Source organism: Hippoglossus stenolepis, chromosome 1 (genome assembly GCF_022539355.2).
Source record: "Hippoglossus stenolepis isolate QCI-W04-F060 chromosome 1, HSTE1.2, whole genome shotgun sequence".
Lineage (NCBI taxonomy): Eukaryota > Metazoa > Chordata > Actinopteri > Pleuronectiformes > Pleuronectidae > Hippoglossus > Hippoglossus stenolepis.
This window is the reverse complement of record NC_061483.1, coordinates 29,910,383-29,933,131: the sequence shown is the minus strand read 5'-3', so window position 1 is coordinate 29,933,131 and position 22,749 is coordinate 29,910,383. Positions and strand designations below refer to the sequence as shown.

General features: G+C 39.8%; 1 protein-coding gene across 5 annotated transcripts in view; it reads right to left on the bottom strand.

Annotated features, from left to right (window-relative positions):
- adamts17 (ADAM metallopeptidase with thrombospondin type 1 motif, 17) overlaps positions 1-22,749 on the bottom strand; it is a 118,628-nt gene that overhangs the window by 7,725 nt on the left and 88,154 nt on the right. For 2 of the 5 annotated variants that reach the window (XM_035162416.2, XM_035162419.2), the window contains exons 15-22: positions 21,188-21,308; positions 19,211-19,285; positions 13,563-13,643; positions 11,321-11,478; positions 8,717-8,876; positions 3,551-3,686; positions 1,567-1,771; positions 105-257 (exon numbers count right to left, since the gene is read on the bottom strand). In XM_035162416.2, coding sequence (XP_035018307.2) covers positions 105-257; positions 1,567-1,771; positions 3,551-3,686; positions 8,717-8,876; positions 11,321-11,478; positions 13,563-13,643; positions 19,211-19,285; positions 21,188-21,308 — 1,089 coding nt within the window. The remainder of the gene's footprint in view (positions 1-104; positions 258-1,566; positions 1,772-3,550; positions 3,687-8,716; positions 8,877-11,320; positions 11,479-13,562; positions 13,644-19,210; positions 19,286-21,187; positions 21,309-22,749) is intronic. The other 3 variants (XM_035162421.2, XM_047340589.1, XM_035162420.2) reach the window with 2 other exon arrangements.

Sequence of the window (22,749 nt, the reverse complement as noted above, 5' to 3'; positions counted from 1 at the left end):
TGCTGTACGTGTAAAAGTTTGTGGTAATAACAATGATTATTCCTAGCCTCATCCAACATTTAACAATTCTGTGCATGAACCAATGGCTTTGAAGATGGTGCTACCTTAGACCAGTCTCCAGTCTTCCATTCATAACATTTGGAGTAGTCCTCACAGGGCTCCTCTTGGGAAGGTTGGGACAAGGGATCGCATAGACCCTGAGGGTTTGTACACGATACCGTCCGCCGGTGAACACCATGACCACATTCTGAAGAACACTGGAGAAAGAAGTGGAAAAGTGAGGATAGATAGAATGGACTAAATTACTTATTTTAAAAAAATCAACTTGTTAGTCTTATTGGTTTTTGAAGAGAGCAAAATGAAGATAAGAAAACTGCTATACTGCTTATACATAGAAAAACACATAAAAGAGCTACATGTTGGCACTGGTCAACAAATTTTTACAATTACTGTATTTCAGTCAAACTCACTTTCAAATGTTTATTGCAACAGTAGAACATGCTAGTGTTTGGCGTCTAGGCTCCGACTTAATCACTCCGCCAGATATGATTACATATCAAATCGCGCTCCATTAGTTTTGACCTCATAAGGATGAAAGTGGTCAGTGTTGTTTATACTGACTCTATTCTGTATTCTTGATCGACGGAAAATAGCTTTGTATTGGGCATTCATACTGCTTTGTCACAATATATCCTACACTCTTAATGGTGGTGCATCCTCACTTTTGAGGTGTTGACTTGAGAAACATGTACAAGCTTTTTAATGCACAATATGTAATATTGTATTTTGCCTGGAGTCTCTAAATCAAAACAATGACAAAAAACAGACTTTCTTGTGTCACATGGGATCGTGAGAGTTCACCACCATTGGAGTCATTGCAGTCAGCTTCTACAGGTTAGGATTCCTTCAATCGTTAAGGAGGTTTTTACTGGGACCTGAATTATCTGCAGAAGGAACTGGTGATCAAACCCCATGAAAGCTCTGAATAAAGCAGTTTCACATGAAAAAATGTCTCAGAGGGTTTGTGAGCCGATCTGCAGCCAGCGTTTGCTCAGCTTCTTTCTCTGGTAACCTAGGATCCAGATGTTCAAATCAAGATCATAAGAAAAATTAGTGTTTTTCCAATGCTGTGCTGCAGACACGCAGGATGTCTTGGCAGGGCTGTGAGCCAGAGTTGTTGCAAACATAACACAATTGTTTTTCTGATGACTTAAGATCCAGACATCCAATAACAATAATCATACCCATGGTTCAAATATGAAGTTAAAAAGTGTATTATAAAAATGTGACTTAAAACTGGATAAAAGGTCAATTTTGATGCCATTGACAGACCAAATGGAACATACACAGGTTTGACAATGTAAGAACACAACTCAACAAATATAACACAGGTCTAGTTGTTTTTACACATTTTATGGTGGAAAACTTACATACACCTTCAAAAGCAAATGCAGAAACCCTCTTAGGAAACACATTTCCCTTCTGTGATCAATCATTAATGGGAAACAAGGCCCAGAGCCAGCAATGGTTTTCACATTACATCAGCCCAGTGTGTGTACAACGTACCTTTGACCACTCTGAAGCCTCCCACACAGTGAGGCAGAGGCGGCCCTCACAGGCCTGCAGAACAGTAGGTTTTCCTCCCTGGCAGTACAGGCCCCTGGTGTGGATGAGTGAGCCGTTCTGTAGGTGGTAAACACAAACCACCTCCCTCTGCTGAAGACCTCTACCACATGTGACGGAGCAGGAACCCCACTCACCTGTCACCCACCTATAAGACACATCAAGTGTTTCCAGAAAGTATGTTAAAACAGTCCATTTGCTTTTGTCTCTAAATTCTTAGATTCTAAGATCACATTGGCATTACATTACATTACATTTCATTTAGCTGACACTTTTATCCAAAGCGACTTACAATAAGTGCATTCAACCATGAGGGTACAAACCCAGAACAACAAGAATCAAGAAAGTACATACGGGGGTACCTGAAGGAGAGATGAGTACGACAAAATAAATCAGGAAGACAAATCACAAAAAACATGAGGGAGATAAGAAAGCATGACTTCAACTATCTATCTAGGAGCTCCCGTCTTTGGAAATGACAGGGATGAAACGTGGAATTCACATTTCTCTGCTTTTACATATAACTGATGTTCCAAGGGGCATTCCAGAACCTGACGAACGTGGTGAACATGTGTGGCCTTGTCCAGGGAGAAGATGAGGATATCATCCAAGTAGACAAAGACAAAAACATTTAACATGTCCTGGAGGACTGTCACAGATCCTCTGTGCCCCCTTCCCTTGTTTGTCTCCCCTCCGCAGGTGTGCGCCAGCTCATCCTGATGACTCATCATTGCCACAATGATTCTAAGTTTCAGTTGATTTATACACTCATATTGAGAAAATAATTATGAATATTTATACTCCATTTCTGCTGATAGATGTCCCTAAATACTACGCACTGGGCCTTTAAAAGAAGTAAATCATTTTATACAGGCTATATAATTTTAATGAGAAACTGAAAAGTTTAAAAGGGATGGTTACTCATTATCTACTCTACTCTTATGCAGATCGAGGGGTGGGTGAAGTGTTTGATTCCACAGAACACTTTTGGAGTTTCAGGGATAAACAGCGTTGCAGCCATAAAATGCCTACATACTGATCCTGTGGTGTCATCCAAGTGTCCGGAAGCCCCGAACTTCAAATTCGACTTGAAACGGCATCATTTTCATCATGTTTTATGCCTAAATGTCCGCTGATATCCTCCTCTGGACCCGCGTTCACGTTTGCACACACTGCACACAAGCTCTCTCGCGCTACTTCCGCTACCATCGTTACTTACAGTAGTGGACATTTAGGCATAAAACATGGTGTAAATGGCGCTGCTTCGAGTCGAATCTGAATTTCGGGACTTACAGACACTTGGATGACACCACAGGATTTTTGTTTTTACGTTTTTTTTTTGTTTGAAGACAGTTACTTCAATTGTATTGGATTTGGCTGCAATGCTGTTTACCCTGGAGAAACTCCAAAAGTGATTTGTTTTCAAACACTTCACCCACCCTTCCATCAACATAGTGGTGAGCAGATAATGACTGAATGTTCATTTTTCAGTGAACTATCCCTTTAATACAACGTGTATTTTGCTGAATTAAAAAAAGGTAATTATTTTGAAAAAAACTAAATAATGTAAAAGAAATATCATACGTATAAAAACGCTTCTCTAACAAGGAGAAACTTAAAGGAAGTTATAAGGTTATAAAGTCATGATCTGACAGTGTAGTCCGGATTATAAGGCTGACATGTTCACTGACAACTCGGATAAATTACTGAAATATTTAACTGTATCTACCACTGTGACATACTCATACTACTGCAAGTGATTACTAAAAAACACAAATGTACTCATTTTATGTTAACAAAATATTCTTTCGTTAAATTATTTCAAACCAGACATGAGACCACCTTACATAGTCCACCTAGTGAGTCTAAAATCTGAGGACCACTGTGTGTTTGGGTTTGTAAGTATGTGTGCGAGCACATGCATCACCAGTACTGGCAGGGGTGAGAGTTGCAGGATCGCACATGGGGCTGTGGTCGGTTCTCCAGTTGACAGTAACTATCGTTCACCCCCTCCATGGTTTTATTGGCTATCCTCATACAGGAAACCACTGTCCTCCGCTCACCTGCAGACACACAAAAATAAGACGGTAGTCAACTTGTTTCGAGAGGTTTTGTTACAAACATTTTCAGCAAGCAGACTGGGCTCTCAGCCTGTGTCCAAACAAGCCTGCTCTAATTGGTCAGCTGGCCCACACTTGTGATTGGTCAACTGCTCTGAGGATGTGTGTGGAAATGTCACGACCCTAGACCAGAGGTTTGATGAGCTTACTGCCGTACAAATTTGAGCCAAACTAGTCATTCATCCATGTTGCATGTTACTTGGTGACATAGACGTGTCACTAAAGGATAAGTGGGTATATTAGTAAAATAGTAAAAGAACATTGATTCTCACCTCAATGAGCCCTTTCTTAGACCTGCCCTAAAGTCATACTGTTTTATACCGGAAAACAATTTTCATTTTCATGACATTGTTTAAAAAGCATATGCACTTGCACCCATCTGAACACATCAATGGTATGTTGGCATTAAAATGATGTGTCAACAGGTGCTTTGCTGGCCCATCGCCATCTTGAGGCAGCAGAAAGCTACTCTGAAGTCAATGACTTTTTAAAAGTGCATTGTTATGACATAAAGTGTTGACATGCTTGTTACAAACAAAGATGATCTGATTTCACACAAGCATGAGCAGAGCTGTTTCCTCTTCAGAGACGTGTTCTCTCTTACTACCAAGGTGCAAGCCCACCAGGATTTAATAGGGAATTGGTGATGGTACTCTGACTGATTTATTGCATCTTATGCTTAAAACACATCTATGATTAATAAAGAGATTAAGTACAACCTTTGTGAACAATATGCATGTTGCACTGACCTTATTTTCCAACATTAAACAATAAAGGGTTGGAAATACCCTAACTGCACTTGCTCTATATGCTTTAGACTATGTGTTTGGATCATAAAATAGTAATAACTAATCTCTGGGATTGTTGGATGTTTATTGGGGATCAACTTGTGAGACTTTAGTAAGGGTGTTGTTGTGTCTTGTAAAGACTGTCCTAACAAGAAAAACTGCAGCTCTTATTCCCCCGCACACCTGATGTGTGATGTGCCATTAAAAAGAGATAAGTTGAGCAGCAGTGGGCTGACCCCCAGCTGCTTTGCTGACCACTAATCCAGAAGCACCTGACCTCATAAATTGAAATGTTTTGAACGCTGGGTACTAATATCACCATGCATTAAGAGGATAAAAGAGCTGCTCAAGAAATCAGCATGGGGGTAGGTAGGGGTTATAATTACCCTGGGCTGTGTGTGTGTGTGTGTGTGTGTGTGTGTGTGTGGGGGGGTCAAATATGTCAAATATCATCATCGGATTGGATTAGCAACTGGTTCTACACTGATCTGTCTCTTTGTCCAAACTCCCTGCAATTCTCCCCCCATCAACTCCGCATGAGGTTTAACAGGCCAAAACTATTATCTGATCTTCTTAGATTTCCCGGACTGTTACATGCCAAGACATTACACCCACATATCTTATTAAGCCAATAATGTTACTCATGTCATGGTGACAAAGCCTTTTATTGGGATCATTATCTGTTATTTTTGTAAGTACACCCTGAATACAGGCTGAATTCTAGGCATCTCTGATTCAACCAGGTACTGTAAACATTCATTAGAGCAGGGGTCTCAAGCTCAAATAAGCTTGGGGCCACTAATGGTAGTGTCATCTCAAGGGAGGGCCACTTCAATGTTCAAGGAGTACAAGAAAGTGCAATATTTCTAAACATCTTTATTTCCAGAAAATTATGCAAAATTAGAACAGCTGTCTTAAATAGTACATGCAAATCTTTCCTTGCTCTAAGTAAGTGATGTAGCAGAAAGTTACTGAACTAACTAAATTAAATCCCTGAATAGATTTGTATTCATTGTCTTCCCAGACACCTGACGTGCTTCTATTCATAACTCATATCTTCACTTCTGCTCTTAACTCAAAACATCTCTTCAACAATTTGCCCCTGCTAAGCCAGCACACCTCAGTAAAATAAAGTACATAATCATATTCTGACTCGATTTCTTCTATAAAGACCCGGAACTGGCGGTGCTGTAAATCAGGGGGCAACAACTTCTTTTTCCATAATGAGGACAATAGATGAGGATTTATTCCAACAAAAAACATTTTAGTTAGTGCAAAAAATGTTATGTTTATACAGTTTCCACGGTCACCTTTGTGCAATTTTTTACTACCTGTTTTAGTGAGTGAGTTTCCTTCAGTGGAAAATTATTGTTCTCCACTTGATATAGCCTAATTATTACAAGAAATATTTGATCCAGGAGATGAGGTCAGGTGCTTCTGGATTAGGAGTCAGTGAAGCAGCTGGGGGTAACCCCACCACAGCTCAGCGCATCACTTCTTACTGGTGGATTAGATTTGAGATCAAGGTCGGATGTAAAGTGTACTCTGTATGTCAATACATTGCAATTCTGTAAACACGCAACCAACACAACAGTAAAACTAATGCTTGTGTTACTCAAGAATCATTGTCACATTTTGTGTTAGGATCTTTATAATAACAAGAATTAGACCAGGGGTCTCATTTATAACCGTTGCGTACGCACAAAACGGGGCCTGAAACGTACGTACGCCACTTCTCACACAAACGTTAGGATTTATAAAAACAAACTTGACGGGAAAATTCGCGTATTTCCACGCAAACTCTGACCCATGCGTACGAACGTTTTGGAGACGGGAAAGTGGTGGTGCAGACGTGAGGTGGGGGACTGAAGCCAGATTATTGATCCACTTCATCATTTACATTAAAACCAACAGCTTAGTTTTGCTCGTGCGACATATCTGTTCCACACAAACCTTTTAATTGAAAAATATATAAAACAACTTACAGCAAATTACGTTTTAGATTCCATTAAACAGCGGAGTTACGGAGCCGAGTCATTAATAGGTTTTAATAATATCTTCTAACACTGTGAATGTATCATCAAATCACTGCAGTGAACGTGACTGAGCCATCAGGCGCACAGAGTGCATAGAGCGACCTGGAGATCACTTACAAGAAATTAATAAACTTTCCAAATAATATCACAGAGTGGAGGTTAGGATCCACTGATGTGAGGGAATCGGTCCGGTTGCTCTAAATAAATAAATACTGCCGTGACACTGGTGCGTGATTCTGCGTGATTGGTGCATGCGAATGGAAGGATGAGGAAGAATAGAGGGTTCAGCGATGTCTGATCAGCTGATATAGATTCTATTGATCTGTGATCTGTGATCGTTGTACTGAACTGAGTCCAGCATCACACAGATCGACCGACGGAACCGAACCATCCCAGTACAAACACGAGCATATAATAATAATTCTGTTAAATTCTATAGATTGAGGACATCACAGCTGTCTCTGAATTTAATAATCCTGCAGTTTTGGATGATTAAAATACGAACATGAGATACAAAAATTTCCCTTCAAATTCTGAGAGTTAAAAAAAAAAATTTGCCTCCACCTTTGATTTAGATCTTTTTTTATTTCAGGCTCCGTTCTTTCTATCGTCTTCACTCTCACTCACTGTGTTAACAGCAGCAGCAGCAGAGTATCAGTGTATTTTCTTTATTAGTGACATCACTGCTGTCCCATGAATCGCTCTTCACCCCCACCTCACTAACAAACACCTCGATGTCAGTGTCAGAAAGTTTCACTTCCTCTTCTCATCGCTTGATGCCGTGACTCCGTCAGGACTCACGGTGGAAACCCATTGGTCAGCAGCATAACTTAATATTCATGACGTGCTTTGCATTGACCATTTATGGTTGAAAGTGGGCTTGTAGAGGGCGGAGCATGAGGCAGATCCACGTACTAACGTTTCCAGGTGGCCTGTGATTTATAAAGTGAACATTGCGTTCAGGTGTGCGTGCACAAGGTTTTATAAATCTGAATTTTCTTTTGCGTACACCATTTCCGGCTCTTGTGCACACGCACACTTTTAGTATGAATCCCGAACACCGTTATGAGACCCCAGATAACTATGAGACCCATAGTACTACTGTTATCCATGTTGCTCTTTATTTTTTAGATTAGTTAATATAATCATCAGTCATCTCCATTTGAGAAGATAGAACATATCTCTTTTATTGCAGAGGCCTTGATGTTGGGATGTAACAAGTTGAATTTGATAATTCAATCTGACGTTTAGGTTCTCTGTCATCTTCAATAGCTCAAGCACCCATGCACAAACACAAAGCACATCTGGTCATTTGTTGTGTACCACTTCCTGTTTAAAGGATTCACTGTTGTCAACAGCTGATAGAAAGTAAACTTGGTCAAAGTGGCACGCCAGTAATGCACTTGTGTTCATCCTTCTGGAGTTTACATTTCCCCGAATCCAGATGGGGGGTGGATTCGGGGGGCTTGCGTAGGTCAGTCACTTGTGAAGACCATCATCATCATTTCCCCCCGAACCCCTACACTGAACGGATTACAAAGTAGCAGAAGAAGTAGATTTGCGGGCTGACCGGCGCGGAGAAATGCGTTTCCGGCGTGTCTCTGGCGTAGCCTGGCTTGAGGCACTCTGACTCGGCCAGTGGAGCTCGTGCGAGGCGCCTGGCCTTACAGTAGATGTTTTTTTCTGCTCAATGCAGTTCACTCTCCTGATTATTTGTGAGAGAAATACGGACATTCATCCGTCACTAATAAATTTGATTAAAGTTGGCATTTTTGCTTGTCTTGACGATGTTTTATGTAACTTTTGTCAAGCAAACTTCCCCCTCAAGGACTCTCAACAGTTTCTGATATTCTGAAGTCGTAGACAGTGTCTATTGGTTCCTGATCCCATCTGCTTTTTCCAAGAAAACAAGGATAAATGTCCCAAAAACATAAACAGATATGGTTGAAATCATGGCAACGGTCATTTAAAATAAAAGTAAACAATATTTATAAACACAATTTCATTGCTGCAACATAACATTATTTTACTGTTGAGACAACCTTGGTTTCCCCACAGAGATAATGTTTTACATAACATTATGTGATAATGATGAGTGTGTCCATGAGTCATAGTTTGCATGTGCATATACTGTATGAGTGTGTGTTACCTCCTCCACATTGGACAGTACAGTCCTGCCAGCTGCTGTGCGTCCAGATGTAGAGATACTCTTGTTCCTTGTGCTCCTCACTTCTCCTGCCCTGAGATGTGTTCAGAGACACTGTGTACTCATAGTGGATACCATAGCTCTGGTCATGAAAGAGCAGCACCTGGGGACATGACAGAGGTTTAGACAAAAGAGAAGCTGTATCTTATCAACCTTCACTCATTTTATCGTCCTTTAATATTTATTTGCAAAAATAACATTTAATCTTCACCAGTCCTTTTTGTAATACCAGATATTAGCCTTATGCTTCTGTTGAACTGATCACTTCCAGCCATAATGGAAGTGATCAACTTCACAGTTCAGGTTAGACTTATCAACCTTGCCCTTGATTTTCATTCACTCTATTAACTTCTCAAGTTGTGACACATCATCATAATTGCAGTGACCAAGTATTCCGTGCCATATTTGATTATAATAAAGGCATTATCATCAGTTTCAAAGTTTTCAGTGTTTACGTAGTAAAGCCTCCTTAATGTCAAATTTGGAACCGTTCTTGTGTATGAGCTGGTTACATCCTTTACCAAAGTTCACTGCAACCTTTGTATCCTTCAGGCAGATCTCCGCCTCACCTGCCCTCAAAGCGACACCGCTCGTTCTTGTTCCGTGAGCCACCTCCACAAAGTTATCTTTCGGCTGGAAAGTTTCATCACACATCTTAAACTTCTCAATATCCATGATTATGTGTGACGTTGCTCTACCAGCATTTCTCAGTGCTGTGATAGCTGTTTCTGCACAAATAATGTAGTCCACGACGCTCTCGTTGGTGGTTTTCAGTAGAGATGTTAGCTCTGTGTAGAAAAAATCAAGCGTGGTTTCCCTTTTCCAGTGTAATTTCCCCTCAGTATCTGTAAGGCTTTTCTCCAGTTGTCCGATGCCTCTCTCAATATTAGGGAAAGACTTTTATCATCCAAAAACTGTATCAACTTGGCTTAAATCTCTTAATTTTCTGCTTTATCTTTACCTTCATTTTCCTCACCTGACTCATCGAAGATGGTGGCCTAAAAACTTTGTCTCCTATAACTCATAAATCTTCTCATCTCCGTTGAAACATAACCAGTGCCATCTGCTTTCAAGTTCCCTCCTGGGCCCATAACCTGTTGGCGCTCGCATCATAAGGGTAGGAAAACTGGGCTCATCTACACTTACTACACAGAGGAAAAGATATAGATTCTGTAGTTCAAAGAGCACCCTGACACTCCACAGTGGTGGGGGAACGTTTTATGGGCTGATGATACTAAGGTTGAACTGTTAAGAACATGCAGCATTGTGTACATGTGTATTTGGACCCATCATAGGAGCTATTTCACCATGTGCTTTAGACCATACACAGATCATGAACATAGAGCCCTTAGTCACAAATGGAAATCCCTGAAATGGGATTCATTAGCTTCCATTACACTCCAGACCAATGCCTTACAGTTATGCCCAAAAGTGTAATGAGCTGTTCAGCCATGTCTCCAGCTCTGCATGGGGTGACTGTGTGTGTTCTTTTCAGCAAATTAACTATAGAGCTACACTCACGGAGCACTTTATTAACACCCTACTGACAATAGGTAGTTATTGGAAACCTTCCTTTAACATTCTACTGCAGGTTGACATGACTACATCACATCATCTCTGCAGATTTGTCAGCTGCACATTCATGTTGCTCGTCTCCTGTTGTACCACATCCCAAAGGTTCTACTGGATTCACAACCGGTGTCTGGTGATCATGTTCATGAAACCAGTTTGAGATGTCTTTTACTTTGTGACATGGAGCCTAGTCCTGCTGGAAGTCACTATTAGGAAACTATTAGAGTTGTTTGGACTACAAAAAGAGTTGTAGTTGTGTAGTGATACAGAAGGAAGCTTCTTCCCTCACAAACTTGGAGACACCTGCTTACACAAATAGCCCAAATCTGACAAAAGCCATGTTTTATTTTATCTGGTCATCAAGTGTTGTACATTATTATGGTTTTGTGATTTGTACACTGATCTTTGCGTTTCAGAAAGAGACAACATATTTGTTATTGTCAGTCCTAAATCTTGACAGGGATGGGATGTACTGCAATGCATTAATCCTAAATTCACCTGTATGTGGTTGTATAGTGTAGTCTTTCATTTGAGTCTGTATCCATGGAATTGACCCCATCATGATGACATGATGATCTCAACCACCTCCCCTGTTGAGAGATCAGCTCTTGAAAGTCTCTCCAAATAGAAATGATGTAAAGTGATGTAGAGGTCTTGCTTGACCTTTTTCAAGGGTGGGTTCTAATTTCCTCCTCTCAAAGAACAACATGGAGGCTACTATCCAAACAATGGCTAATGCAGCCAAGAGCCAGAATACTGTATAAAGTGGTTGTCACTTTGTCTAATTCTTAGTTGAAGGTCTGAGTGAACCTGAAGCAGGCCCATTTTCATGTTCCTGGACCAATCGGCACCTGATTGAACACATGCTGTGCATGTGGACTTCTGCGTATTATCAGTATGATCAAATTGATGTAATGAGCATTTAAGTTTGTATTATGATAAAAGAACATAGAACAGAATGACTCATGTGTTTACCATTAGGTGTAAGGGGGTCTTAGTGGGTCCTTTGGCAGACATCTTCTCCCACAGTCCCCTTCTCACATAGCGCACTGTGGTCCCGGCCAGCTCAAACTCCCCTGGAAGCTCAATCTTCCAGTCACTGTTGATGGATCTCTTACTGGAGTCTTTCAGGGCTTTGAGGAAGATATGAGAGGTCAGAGGTAACACTTTTTTATGCAGAAACCCTGTGTTTGACATAGAATAATGACCAGATGTTCTGCCCATTTAGGCAGGTCCAATTTTTGGTTAAGCTGATATCACCTGTTGGTTCCTGGTTGTGTCTGTTGTTCAACAGAGAGTCTGTATAGTAATATTGTGGGACTTATTAAAGCTTATTAAAATTTGTCGGTTTTACACTGAAGATTCAGTAGAGAACATTGAAACTGCATTGAAATCACAACAAATTCACATTGTCTACTTATTGAAGAACCACTTGCAACAAAAGGTTAATTCATTTCGTTAGTAAGATTCCTTTCTCATATTTTGTTATATTATATTTATAAATATTTTATGTGTCCACCTTTATTTTTGATGACAGGTTTGATCCTCCTTAACATGGATGATCCCTGTTTTGTAGATGTTTCTTCACAAATTATTCTTTTAGCTGCTTTGGAGGGGTTGTGCTCCATTTTCTACTTGACTCAGGTCAGAGAAAAAAATTGGCTACAGGTCTTATTTGGTTTCTTAACAAACTTGTGTGATACCATTGACATGTTGGACAGTCATTGTGGTTGTCCTACAGGTCCACTCTGAACATGCTGGACTCGATTTGATACCAATAAATGTAACTTTTCTTCATTTGGCCAAATTATTTGCTGGCAATGACCCTCAGACTCCTTTTCATGTCATTAGGCAAAAATTTCAACTTGTAACTTTGTGAGTAATAGTTTTTCTCTTGGACACAATCAGTACAAGTTGAACTGGAGGATGCTTCCTATGTGTTGACCAAAATGCTAAACTTCCTTTTAAAGGATTTAATAAAAAAGTAAAAGATTATTTTTGAGAGTCTCTGATGCTACCCTTGAAGTGGATTGTAGGTTTTCTGAAGACAAGCCAACTGATGACCTCACCACATGTCCAGAGAAGCACACCTCACTCTTTCAGAGTACGCGGAGCTGGGCTTTCCCTTATCTTGTCTTTTAAGACCATGAACACAAATCTGAGTTAAATCCAAAGCAACATTTGTATAACATGTATGATCAAATCTCAGCAAGTTGTATGTGTGAGATTCAGAAAATGATGGACTGTAAATCCAACACAAGACCAATATAGTATTTAACCTAAATGTAAGCCTTGAATACATGTTTTAAATGGGTACGCTATCCATTAGCTTTCTGTTACCATGGGTTTAAGTTCATTCAGAAAAGACAAGAAAATCATAATAGCCCAGAATAGCCCAGAGTAGGCCAAAAGAATGGCGGACATCGTATCTGTGGTGACATTTTTTAGAGTCAAGGTTTTGTTAATGTAAATATCCTATTGTCACATATGGTGATATTCAGCTGCTGCTTTGTATATCCTTGGAAACATCACGAGAAGTTTCTTTGAAGTGCTCATGTTTTTTTTTCTGTCTTTTGGAATCGGAGTTCTTTGGGACTCATCAGCTACCATCACATCTCACTGGCTGCCTCTATAACATTTGTGTCCTCTTGTTTCATCAGGGACTGCTGAATTTAATTCTGCTTTAATAAAGTAGTGGCTGAACTGATTAGCTAATGTCAATATGGCAGAGACTGATTTTTTTCAGTTGTCGCTTCCCACACCTTCTGATAATGGAGAGGTTGTGGTGTGGATTTCTTATGCTTTCCAATTGTGTAACATTCATTTCAGAGGGAGTAGAAATCCAGCTCAATTTTCAATGTACATATGTATCTGCATAAACTACTAATAATCCAGTAAGTATGAACCATGGTATGAACACTTAGAAAACCATTTGGTGAGACAATGCTCAGTTTTTGAAAACAAGAATCAGTTCAGTTCAGGCTTCAAAACTTTGATTCCAGAGTTTCCAAATATCTCCAGAAAAGCCACCATGTTTTTCATTCAGATAAGATACAAATAATCAGGGGATCACATGAATGCATTGTGGTAGCACTCAAGTAATTGTGTGTGTGAACACGCACATTGGCCGAATGTGCGACAATGCTCATACACAAACATGATATTTGTTTGTGCGCACATCTCTAAGTACACCCTGTAAAAACACATGCATCATTACCCAGAAAGCTATGTGAAGGTTTGTCCTCCACAACTTTGATTCTCCTGGCTCCTGCAGGGATAACCACAGCCTCGATGTAGCCTGATAGAAAGACAGATACGTGAGTGAAAACATACTTAGAGACAGACACAGGTGGACATGGAGACAGGGACGGCTGGTGACCTATAGACTTGTGTCTATATCAGAGATGCTCAATCCAATCTTGAGACATTTTTACAGTTTTTTATCACACATTTTAAAATCCTTCTTAGGGTTTGAGTGATTAAAGGACCTTTTATTACTGATTACCAGAACTTCACGACCCATCACCAAACATTTTGTAGAGTTTTAGTTGTAGCTTAGAATGATGTGTTTTTGCTTTAATCCATTGGGTTCCATTCATTTGCAATACCCTCTCAAAATAATAAGAAACTCATAAGTAAAGGTTTGAGCATGATTGCATTTTGTTTTCAGTTTCTGTATTTTTGTGTCAAGCCCTGGGGCCTCATTTATAAAACAGTGCATAGGATTCATACTAAAGGTGTACGTGCGCAAAAAATAATAAAATGGCTTAAGCCCAAAAAAAATTCTGATTTATGAGTCCACCTGGAAACGTTTGTACGTGGGTCTCCCTTATATCCCGCCCTCTACACGCCCATATTCAACCATAAATGGTCAAAGCAAAGAACCTCATGAATATTAAATTAACCTGCTGACCGATGGGTTTCCACGATGAATCATGGCATGTAGTGATGAGAAGAGGAAGCAAAACTTTCTGACACTGACATCGAGGTGTTTGTTAGTGAGGTGGAGATGAAGAGCCATTTTTCATGGGACAGCAGTGATGTCACTAATAAAGAAAATACACTTATACACTGCTGCTGCTGCTGCTGCGTATAATACAGTGAGTGAGAGTGAGTATGATAGAAACTAGGGAAATTTAAAAAAAATCTAATTCAAAGGTGGAGCCAAAATATCTTTTATCGCCTGTATGAATTTTAATAATGCCAAACTGCAGGATTATTAAATTCAGAGACAGATGTCCCCAATCTATAAATTTTACTGAATTTTTTTTTTTTATTATCAAAAGAGGCTCTACATAGAAAGATAAATATTATACAGTGTTAATCATACCACACACAACCTGTCGGCTAATAAGCCAGACTGGTGAGTATGTGTTTCTACTGGGATGGCTCGGTTCCGTCGTGTAAGACTGGACTCAGTTCAGCACAAACCATCAAGGTCTTTGATGATACACTCACAGATATTATTAAAAACTACAGTATTAATGACTCAGCTCTGCAGCTCTGCTGTTTAATGGTATCTGAACGTAATTTGCTGCAGGTTATTTTATACCTTTTTCAATTGAAGGTTTTTATTGAACAGTTAAAGATGTATATATAAAGTGGTTCAATAATCTGGCTTCAGTTCACCTCCTCATGTCTGCATTGTCATTTTCAAGTCTCCAAAATGTCCGTACGCGTGGGTCAGAATTAGCGTGGAAGTGCGCACATTCTCCGGTCAAGTTTGTTATTATATATACCAACAATTGCGTGAGAAGTGACGTACCCATCTTTAGGGCCCTGTTTTATGCTGTGCAACGGTTATACATGAGGCCCCTGGTCTACAGCTTACTACTGCTCCTGCAATAGTTAATAGATATTTATTTATATCGGAAAGAGCCAAATGGACGTCAGGGTCGGAAAAAGTGATAAATAATAAAAGTAAAGCTTAAGCTGTTTATGAACCACTATGTACAGTAAGTTTGATACCATATCAGGTTTGTTTGTTGTTCATATTATACATAGACAGCTCCCCCTACACCTAAGGTGAGTTGTTTTTTTGGGTTGGTGATGCGGTTAGGCACCATAACACAAAATCAGCCACCAGCCCTTCTCCAGAAACAGCACACCTCTTTTATACTTGCTGGGCATTATTTCAATACAAAGCAGCTCAATCTGACAGCTACCAACTATTTGACCAATGACTCAAGTTTGCAATATTTTGGTGGTGAAAAGCACAAAGAACCTCACTTGAGTTCAATAACAACTTCACCGTCATATATCAAATATCAACCTGGAGGTATGACAGACTATCACTTCACCAAATATAGTTTAGATAAGGCTATGACAACTTACTTTTTACAGTTACAGATCTGTAACAGATCTGTTAGCTGTTACAGAGCAACACTTTTTCAATACATACAGATTTTTGCATAATACAGAGTTTAACTTTCATTCAAGATACCACAGCTCTACTCATCTTGAATGCCTGGGGTGTCTGACCATGTAGGTGCATTTTTTAATAACAGCTTTATATAAAGATGGGAAACATGTCTCAACTTCCTCCTACTATCCAGAAATGAAGGCAAAATATCCTGGATATGAATGCTACCATCTTGCGCTGAGATATATCATTTGAAACCTGCACAGTAGCACTTGGGTGACGGAGCAGCGGTAGTGAAGCACACATACTGGACCAATTGCAAGACAATCTCAGCTGTAAATCATGACATTTCACGCTGTTTTTATAAAATCAATTAAGTAATTAAAACCAAATTTACTGGAAAAATTAGCACACCGGTGTTATAAGAAATACTGTAAATGACAGAAACCATGTGTACTTTGATCTTTTTGTTTGGAACATGTCTCATATGCTAACATGGATGGGGTATGAGCCTTTAGGCCCAATCCCATTTCACCCCTTGGCCCTGTGTCACAAGGGGCAGTGGTTAAAATCTTAAGAATTGGGACAGCCCTTCAAGAAGCCATTACATCATCAGTAGTCGTCGAGGAACCCCGACACATAATCAGGAGTCGTCGATGTAAACAGACGAGACAGTTTTACCGGGGATGTCATTGTAATAACATGGTTGAGATCTTAAATAAATCAATGCTATTGTTTGCAGTTACTAAAGTGACAAACCTATAATATCCAAATAACATCTATGCTAATGCAGATAATTCAGTGACATTTGAAATTGAAAAGCTTGGATGCTCTGCATTATTTCATGTATAAATCAAAAACTCACAGCTTCAGGCTGCTAGCAGTGGTCTATAGGCAACCCTGCCAGGATGCTTTGTTATTAGAGGAGCAGATATGATCAGTAACATCACTGCAATACGCAGGTTCAATCAAGTGCATTGTGTGTCTTCAAAGAGGGGGTAGGGTGAAATAACAATCGTTATTGTGATTTTTAAATCCTTATTAATGGAGGAAATACTACATTTGTGGGTCTCTCTCCCAACTTGCCAGTGATTTGCAAGGCATTCTGGGTACCCCTAGGTTTGAAGTGTGGGTCTGAAAAATCTCCGTTTGGAGGGGTATAGAGCCCTACCCCTCGACCCTACCCCTCCGTCCCAACAAGTATTGGGACAGCCTACCTCAACACGTGAACGCGCAAAACGAAGGGGAAGGCCTAAGGGGTAGGGCCAAGGGGTGGAATGGGATTGGGCCTAAGGCTTCCCTTTTGAGAGCTATCATGCTGTCCATTTTTATATAGAGTCATGACTTTTACACCTGTATGATCAAACATTTGGTTGCCTCATGTACTGTATTGTAAATGTGAGAAATTAAGCTGGTGAGTAAAATGCAAGGCTGCCCCCTAATTGCAGGACAAGATATGATGTCTCTCAAATCCTTAGTGTAAAAAGTGTTTTGTTTATATCGGCAGGATAATACAGTTTGACAGTGCCTTTTACAGCTGTCCCACATCAGTATTACAAAATAATTAATATGATTTAGGAGATTTCCACAGTAATTTTATGATCTGACGCCTAATTCATTGTGGACTTGGTTTGGCCCCGAGTAATGGAGCGACGCTTGCAATGTAGTTCAGGCAGTCAACTCGAGCTGCGCTGCGATCATGTGACATACCTCATTCTCCACAACCATCTATAACACCCACCCACCTTATTAGGCGGTCTATTTAAGCAGAGAAATTTCCCATCACTCCCCTCGCTTGCCAAGCTGCTGTGTCAGTATTGCTGCCAGTTGCTTCAGCCCCTCCACCACCCCAGCATCCACCTGTAGGCTCAGACGGGGGGGCAAATATTTGCTCATTACTCCCATCACATCTATGAAATCTTATCTGGGGGAGTGATTAAGTCGAACATTAACATGGTCTACTGTTGCAATAAACATTAAAGCGAGAGTTGTCTGACTGAACTGCAATCTTCTGTGTCAGAGTCATAGCTGACCTATCCATTCACCAACAGATAATAATATTACTGTGCCTGATGGAAATGAAAACTGCCAATATTCAGATTTTAAAAATAGAAAATGGTTTATTGGTTGATTATGTTTGAGTAGAGCAGGTGTTTTAAAACTAATAGCACGATAATGCAATTCTTGATTTTAACGGCTTTAGAAATACAATAGCTGAACTCAAATGCTTGAATAAAGCAAAAGTGATTTAAATGAGCTGCTTTGTTCTGGTACACAATAATGCCCAACATTATTTTATAGTACAGTGTGTCACAGTGCGTCACAGTTTCAGACACAAATATGACCAGCATTACTTACCAGCAACACACAGCACAGTTACAGCTACAGTGGGATGATACAGTATACAGGACTCTCTGACAGTGACTGACTTTTGGGTGAAATCGAACACAGACACACAGACGAGACAACGGCCAAAATTTTGTAAATTGAACTCAAAAGATGAAATGCAAATTTTACCTGTCGTGGATGAATGTTAATACTGTCAGTCTCCACCACTCGCAAGTGGTCGAACCATAGTGGTTTGGACCAATTAGGGTCCTATGAGGGAGGAACTATTGGCAGCTACGGGCCTGTCTTAGGTGTGACTACAGCAATAAGTGTCTGAGCTAAGAATCACACTGAAGGTTTTTCTCAGTGGTTTTCCCTCTTCACCAGACTGACATTGGGAAATGTGATAGTATCAATTACTATCAATGTGTGTCTATTGACTGTTTGTTTTGAGGTCTTTCCATATTTCCTTCTAGGGTGAGGGCAAAGAATTCATCTGCATGTGCAGATGTGGTATTTGCATTTCAAGAGGTTGCGTTCATGACACAAAATTTTGAGAGTCCATGGTGAAACTGAACCTGTACATAATCTTATCCGAGCATTTGGCCAATTTGTATATACCATTATGAACAAACACCACACACGTTCCTGAGCACCAACCAATCATATCCATCAACCCTCCACCACCCTGCCCATCCAAGTATGGTTAGACACAGACTGCCATGGGCTCACCTGGGTTTCAAAGAAGCACATACAATGTTTTAGGAAGCAAATGCCATATCTTAAAAGTAGGGCATTTTATACAGTGCTCTGTATGTCAAACTTCTATGCTGGGAGCAGAACCAGATGTGTGTGCTGGGTTGAGATTCAGGAGTGTGAAGGTAGGCATTTTATTGCAGATGACTGTTTCCTCCCCCTCCACTATTGCTCCAGCACTTGGCAGCAGCAGCAGGGAGAAGGAAACAGCTTGGATGAAAGGAATGCGTCCTTTGCATTCCTGACGGCTGGGTTATGGGATAACGGGGTCAAACAGCTGGTTATGTAACTGTAACCCAGCTTTAAGATTCAGACTAAATCTCCCAGGGGAGCCCACAACTAACTGCTTCTCTCATCTACCGACGATAAAACACACCAGGTAGTGCAGGAAACACACACACACACTGCATGCATCTTACATGAGAAACACTTGGGGACAGCTCTGGGTTTAGCCATCACACAGGTAGATACCCTCTTACACTGCCTAGTGGTGACTGGAGGACAAGACAAGGAAGTTGAAGGGAGGTCACATGTCCTGTGGATCATATGAGAATGTGCGCACACGTGTACCCACACACAGGCTTTCGTTCCAGTTATTATCGCCTCTTCTGGCTCAGTTTGTGGCTCCATGTTTGATAGATAATTTTGATCATTAATTCCATAGAGGCTACTGCAACATAACCCGAATGACCACCACTGGCCACACAAAACATGATGAAGGATTACCAGGAGTAAAGAGGGTGATAATGAGATGATGTGTGTACTTTAATTCAGGCTGACATCCTGCCTTACCAGGAGCTGTAAATCCAGTGTAGTTGCCCGACAAAACCAATAAGTATTTCACATTCAATTATGTCTTATTAAGAAGAAGTAGTGGAAAGTAACTAAGAGTACATTTACTCATTTGTATGATTGGTCAGGTTCTTCTATTGGTTAGTTCTATTGGTTTGGTTATAAAGTGATGGATTGGACATTTGAAAGACCTTACTCCCAAATTCAGCGCAGGGAAGACTTGGTGGAGTCACAGGTGTAATCTAGATACAATAACGCTTCCTTTTCCAAGGTTACTTTTTATCTTTATTGCTTCATGTGAGTACAAATATATCATCAATAAAACCATCACCGTACGAATATTTGTATATGTTACACACTATTTATAATTTATTATAGGATTAAAACTAAGTTTAGTGGTATCACTGACACCTGAGCCATCTTAAGACACTGAATATAAAACATTGGTTGCTTCATAATATTAACAATCATCATCATAATCCTCATCATTCCAAGGGCTTATACACAATTGATAACATGGCAGGTTAATTCCAAGTTTCAAGATCTAATAGGATGAATGAGAATTCTGAGACCTCTGCTTCACATTCATTGTACTGGATTATCAAAGTGATCCCTCAGTTGGTCAGAACAGCCCTTGCCTGGTAAAGTAGCATATCTTGATGCATCAGCATGCATGTGTTCAAGAGCCTCTGGTAAAGTTGAGGTATGTTCACGGAGATTGCGAGACATGGACTTGCTTTTATTTATAAAACGAATTAATTAACAACTGTAAAAAAACAATGACACTTTCTTACTAAAGAACTTACTTTGACAGACAAAGGTAGGCTCATATTATACACAAAGGGTCAGATGATAGGCCCTCACTCTGGGATTGATAATGTTGCTTATTTACTATTGGATAGTTGAGCTGTGTACTCAGCAAATAAAACAGGTTCAAAACATACGTAAAAAAGTAAGAATATCTGCTAGTCTCAAACAGACACAATGCAACTGATGTTGCTGCTTTTCTATCAGAATAAACTGCTCAAGCCAACTACACTGCTGTATTATACTACACATGTAACCAGTAAAATGGATTATAGTGCAGTAGGTCCAATATGGTACTGTTCTTTGCATTTAAATCCTCAACTGTATGTGTGTGAATGAAGATGCCTGTGTTTAGAACTCCCTGTGGTCATATTAGTTCCATACTCAATCATTTGGACATGAAGCTTCTCATTTTGTTGGAGCCCATAAAACACAACTGGGTGATCCCTGGGATACTTTGAGAACCAATGCAAACATAAGAAACATTTGGCCAATGTGACTGTGCCAGCATCTTTAAATTTGACCAATGCATTTAATGCCCAAATAATTTAACAAAATTTAAATTAACAACATTGTGTTTGTATTTTACTTAGGGTACAAACTGCTTTTATACCAGACACTTACAAAACACACAATTTGTCATTGATCATTATTTAAAAAAACTTATATCAAACAAACTACATCGCCTCAGCAGTGAAAGCAAGTTATTGGAAACCTGATTTTTCTATCGAAAGCCCCCACATATATGAACACATACAGAGTATATTAGCTTGATGCTAAAACAGACACAAACTCACCCATTCCTTTGGTGTGGTTAAAGTCTCCTCTCACTATCTTACAGGAGCGCCCATCTCCATTGCAAAGGCCACAGCGATCCTCTTTAGCCAAAGAGCCGATGAGGCCATCACAGCCGATTTTCTACCCACAACAAAGGGATTAAGAACAAAACTGAACCAAAGGACTGATGATTTTCCATCTGTGTGATTGTGTCTTTCTGTTCGGACGAGCATTTATGTTTAGACATCTTGTAATTGTCTGTTTGTGTGTGGTGTACTCAATTGTTGTATGGAGGGTAACAGCTTGGCTTATCCTGGTGGCATCTGTTATTCAGTGACCATCAAGTGGTGATGTTAAACATAAGCTAATGGATACACAAACGGAACTGATTGGTGGACTTTGATAAAACCAGGCTACAAGCATGCCATACGTTTAACCATAAACAATCTTACATGGAGGTAATTGGTCGGCTGATGCTGAACTTTGCAGGTGCACAGAAGACAGAAGATGAAACATGTCTTCTCATTTTCCATAGCAATTTAAATGATAATTATAACATTTCATTAATTTGCATATGGGCATGTAGGATGTACCTCCTACCACCTGAGCCATGCCAAAGTGTTAAAGTGGCCTTGAGCAAGACACTGAACCCCTAACTCCTCCTGATGCCTCATCAGTGTGTGAATGTGTGTATGAGACATCATTGTAACAGGCTAGAAAAGTGATATATAAATACTGTATATTCACAAATGTCTAGGCGATGTTGTTTTTTTGTTTGTTTGAAATTAAACACCTCTGCATGGGACATGTGATCATCTAAAGCTCCTTTTATACAAAGATCCAGCTGTATTGCCATTAAGAGGACCCCACATTATGACGTTCTGGAATCAGACACTTGACATGTAACACAACAGCGTCAGCATCTGTCCCACCGTGCCAACTCTCCCTTTATACTGACATAAATCGGGCTGTGTCCACTGCTTCTGGCTTATTGCAACAATACAACAATGCTGTGACCCTAATATGACTGTTATCTCAATTCAAAACATGAATCCTGACCACAGCCATTATCTCTATAATAGCCATGTCAGATATGGAGGACCAGCACAATGGCACTTTCCACATTATTAATTTATTTTTGTATATACATTACATACATGTACGTATGCAGTACTGTGCACAAGTTTTAAGCAATGTGAGGATGTTTTCAAATGTAACTTCATGAATACTTTTAATTTATTAATTAACTTCATACAAAGTGCAGTGAATATTATAAACCTGAATCAAGTCAATATTTAATGTGACTGCTTTTTTCCTTTAAATTTACATTAATTATTTTAATGTAGGCGCTTTTGCATAACCTTTTTCAAGGTACTTGGAAGTTTTCTCTAAGCATCTTCAGCTCTGTAGATTTATTTGTTCTCATTTTCTTCTTCTCATTCTCTGTTTTTTCATGTGATCCCAGACTGACTGGATGATACTGAGATCATGGATCTGTGGGGCCCACTCCAGGCCTATCTGTTGCAGGACTCCTCATTCTTCAAGTCGTTGAAGATAGTTCTTTATAACTGGCTGAACGTTT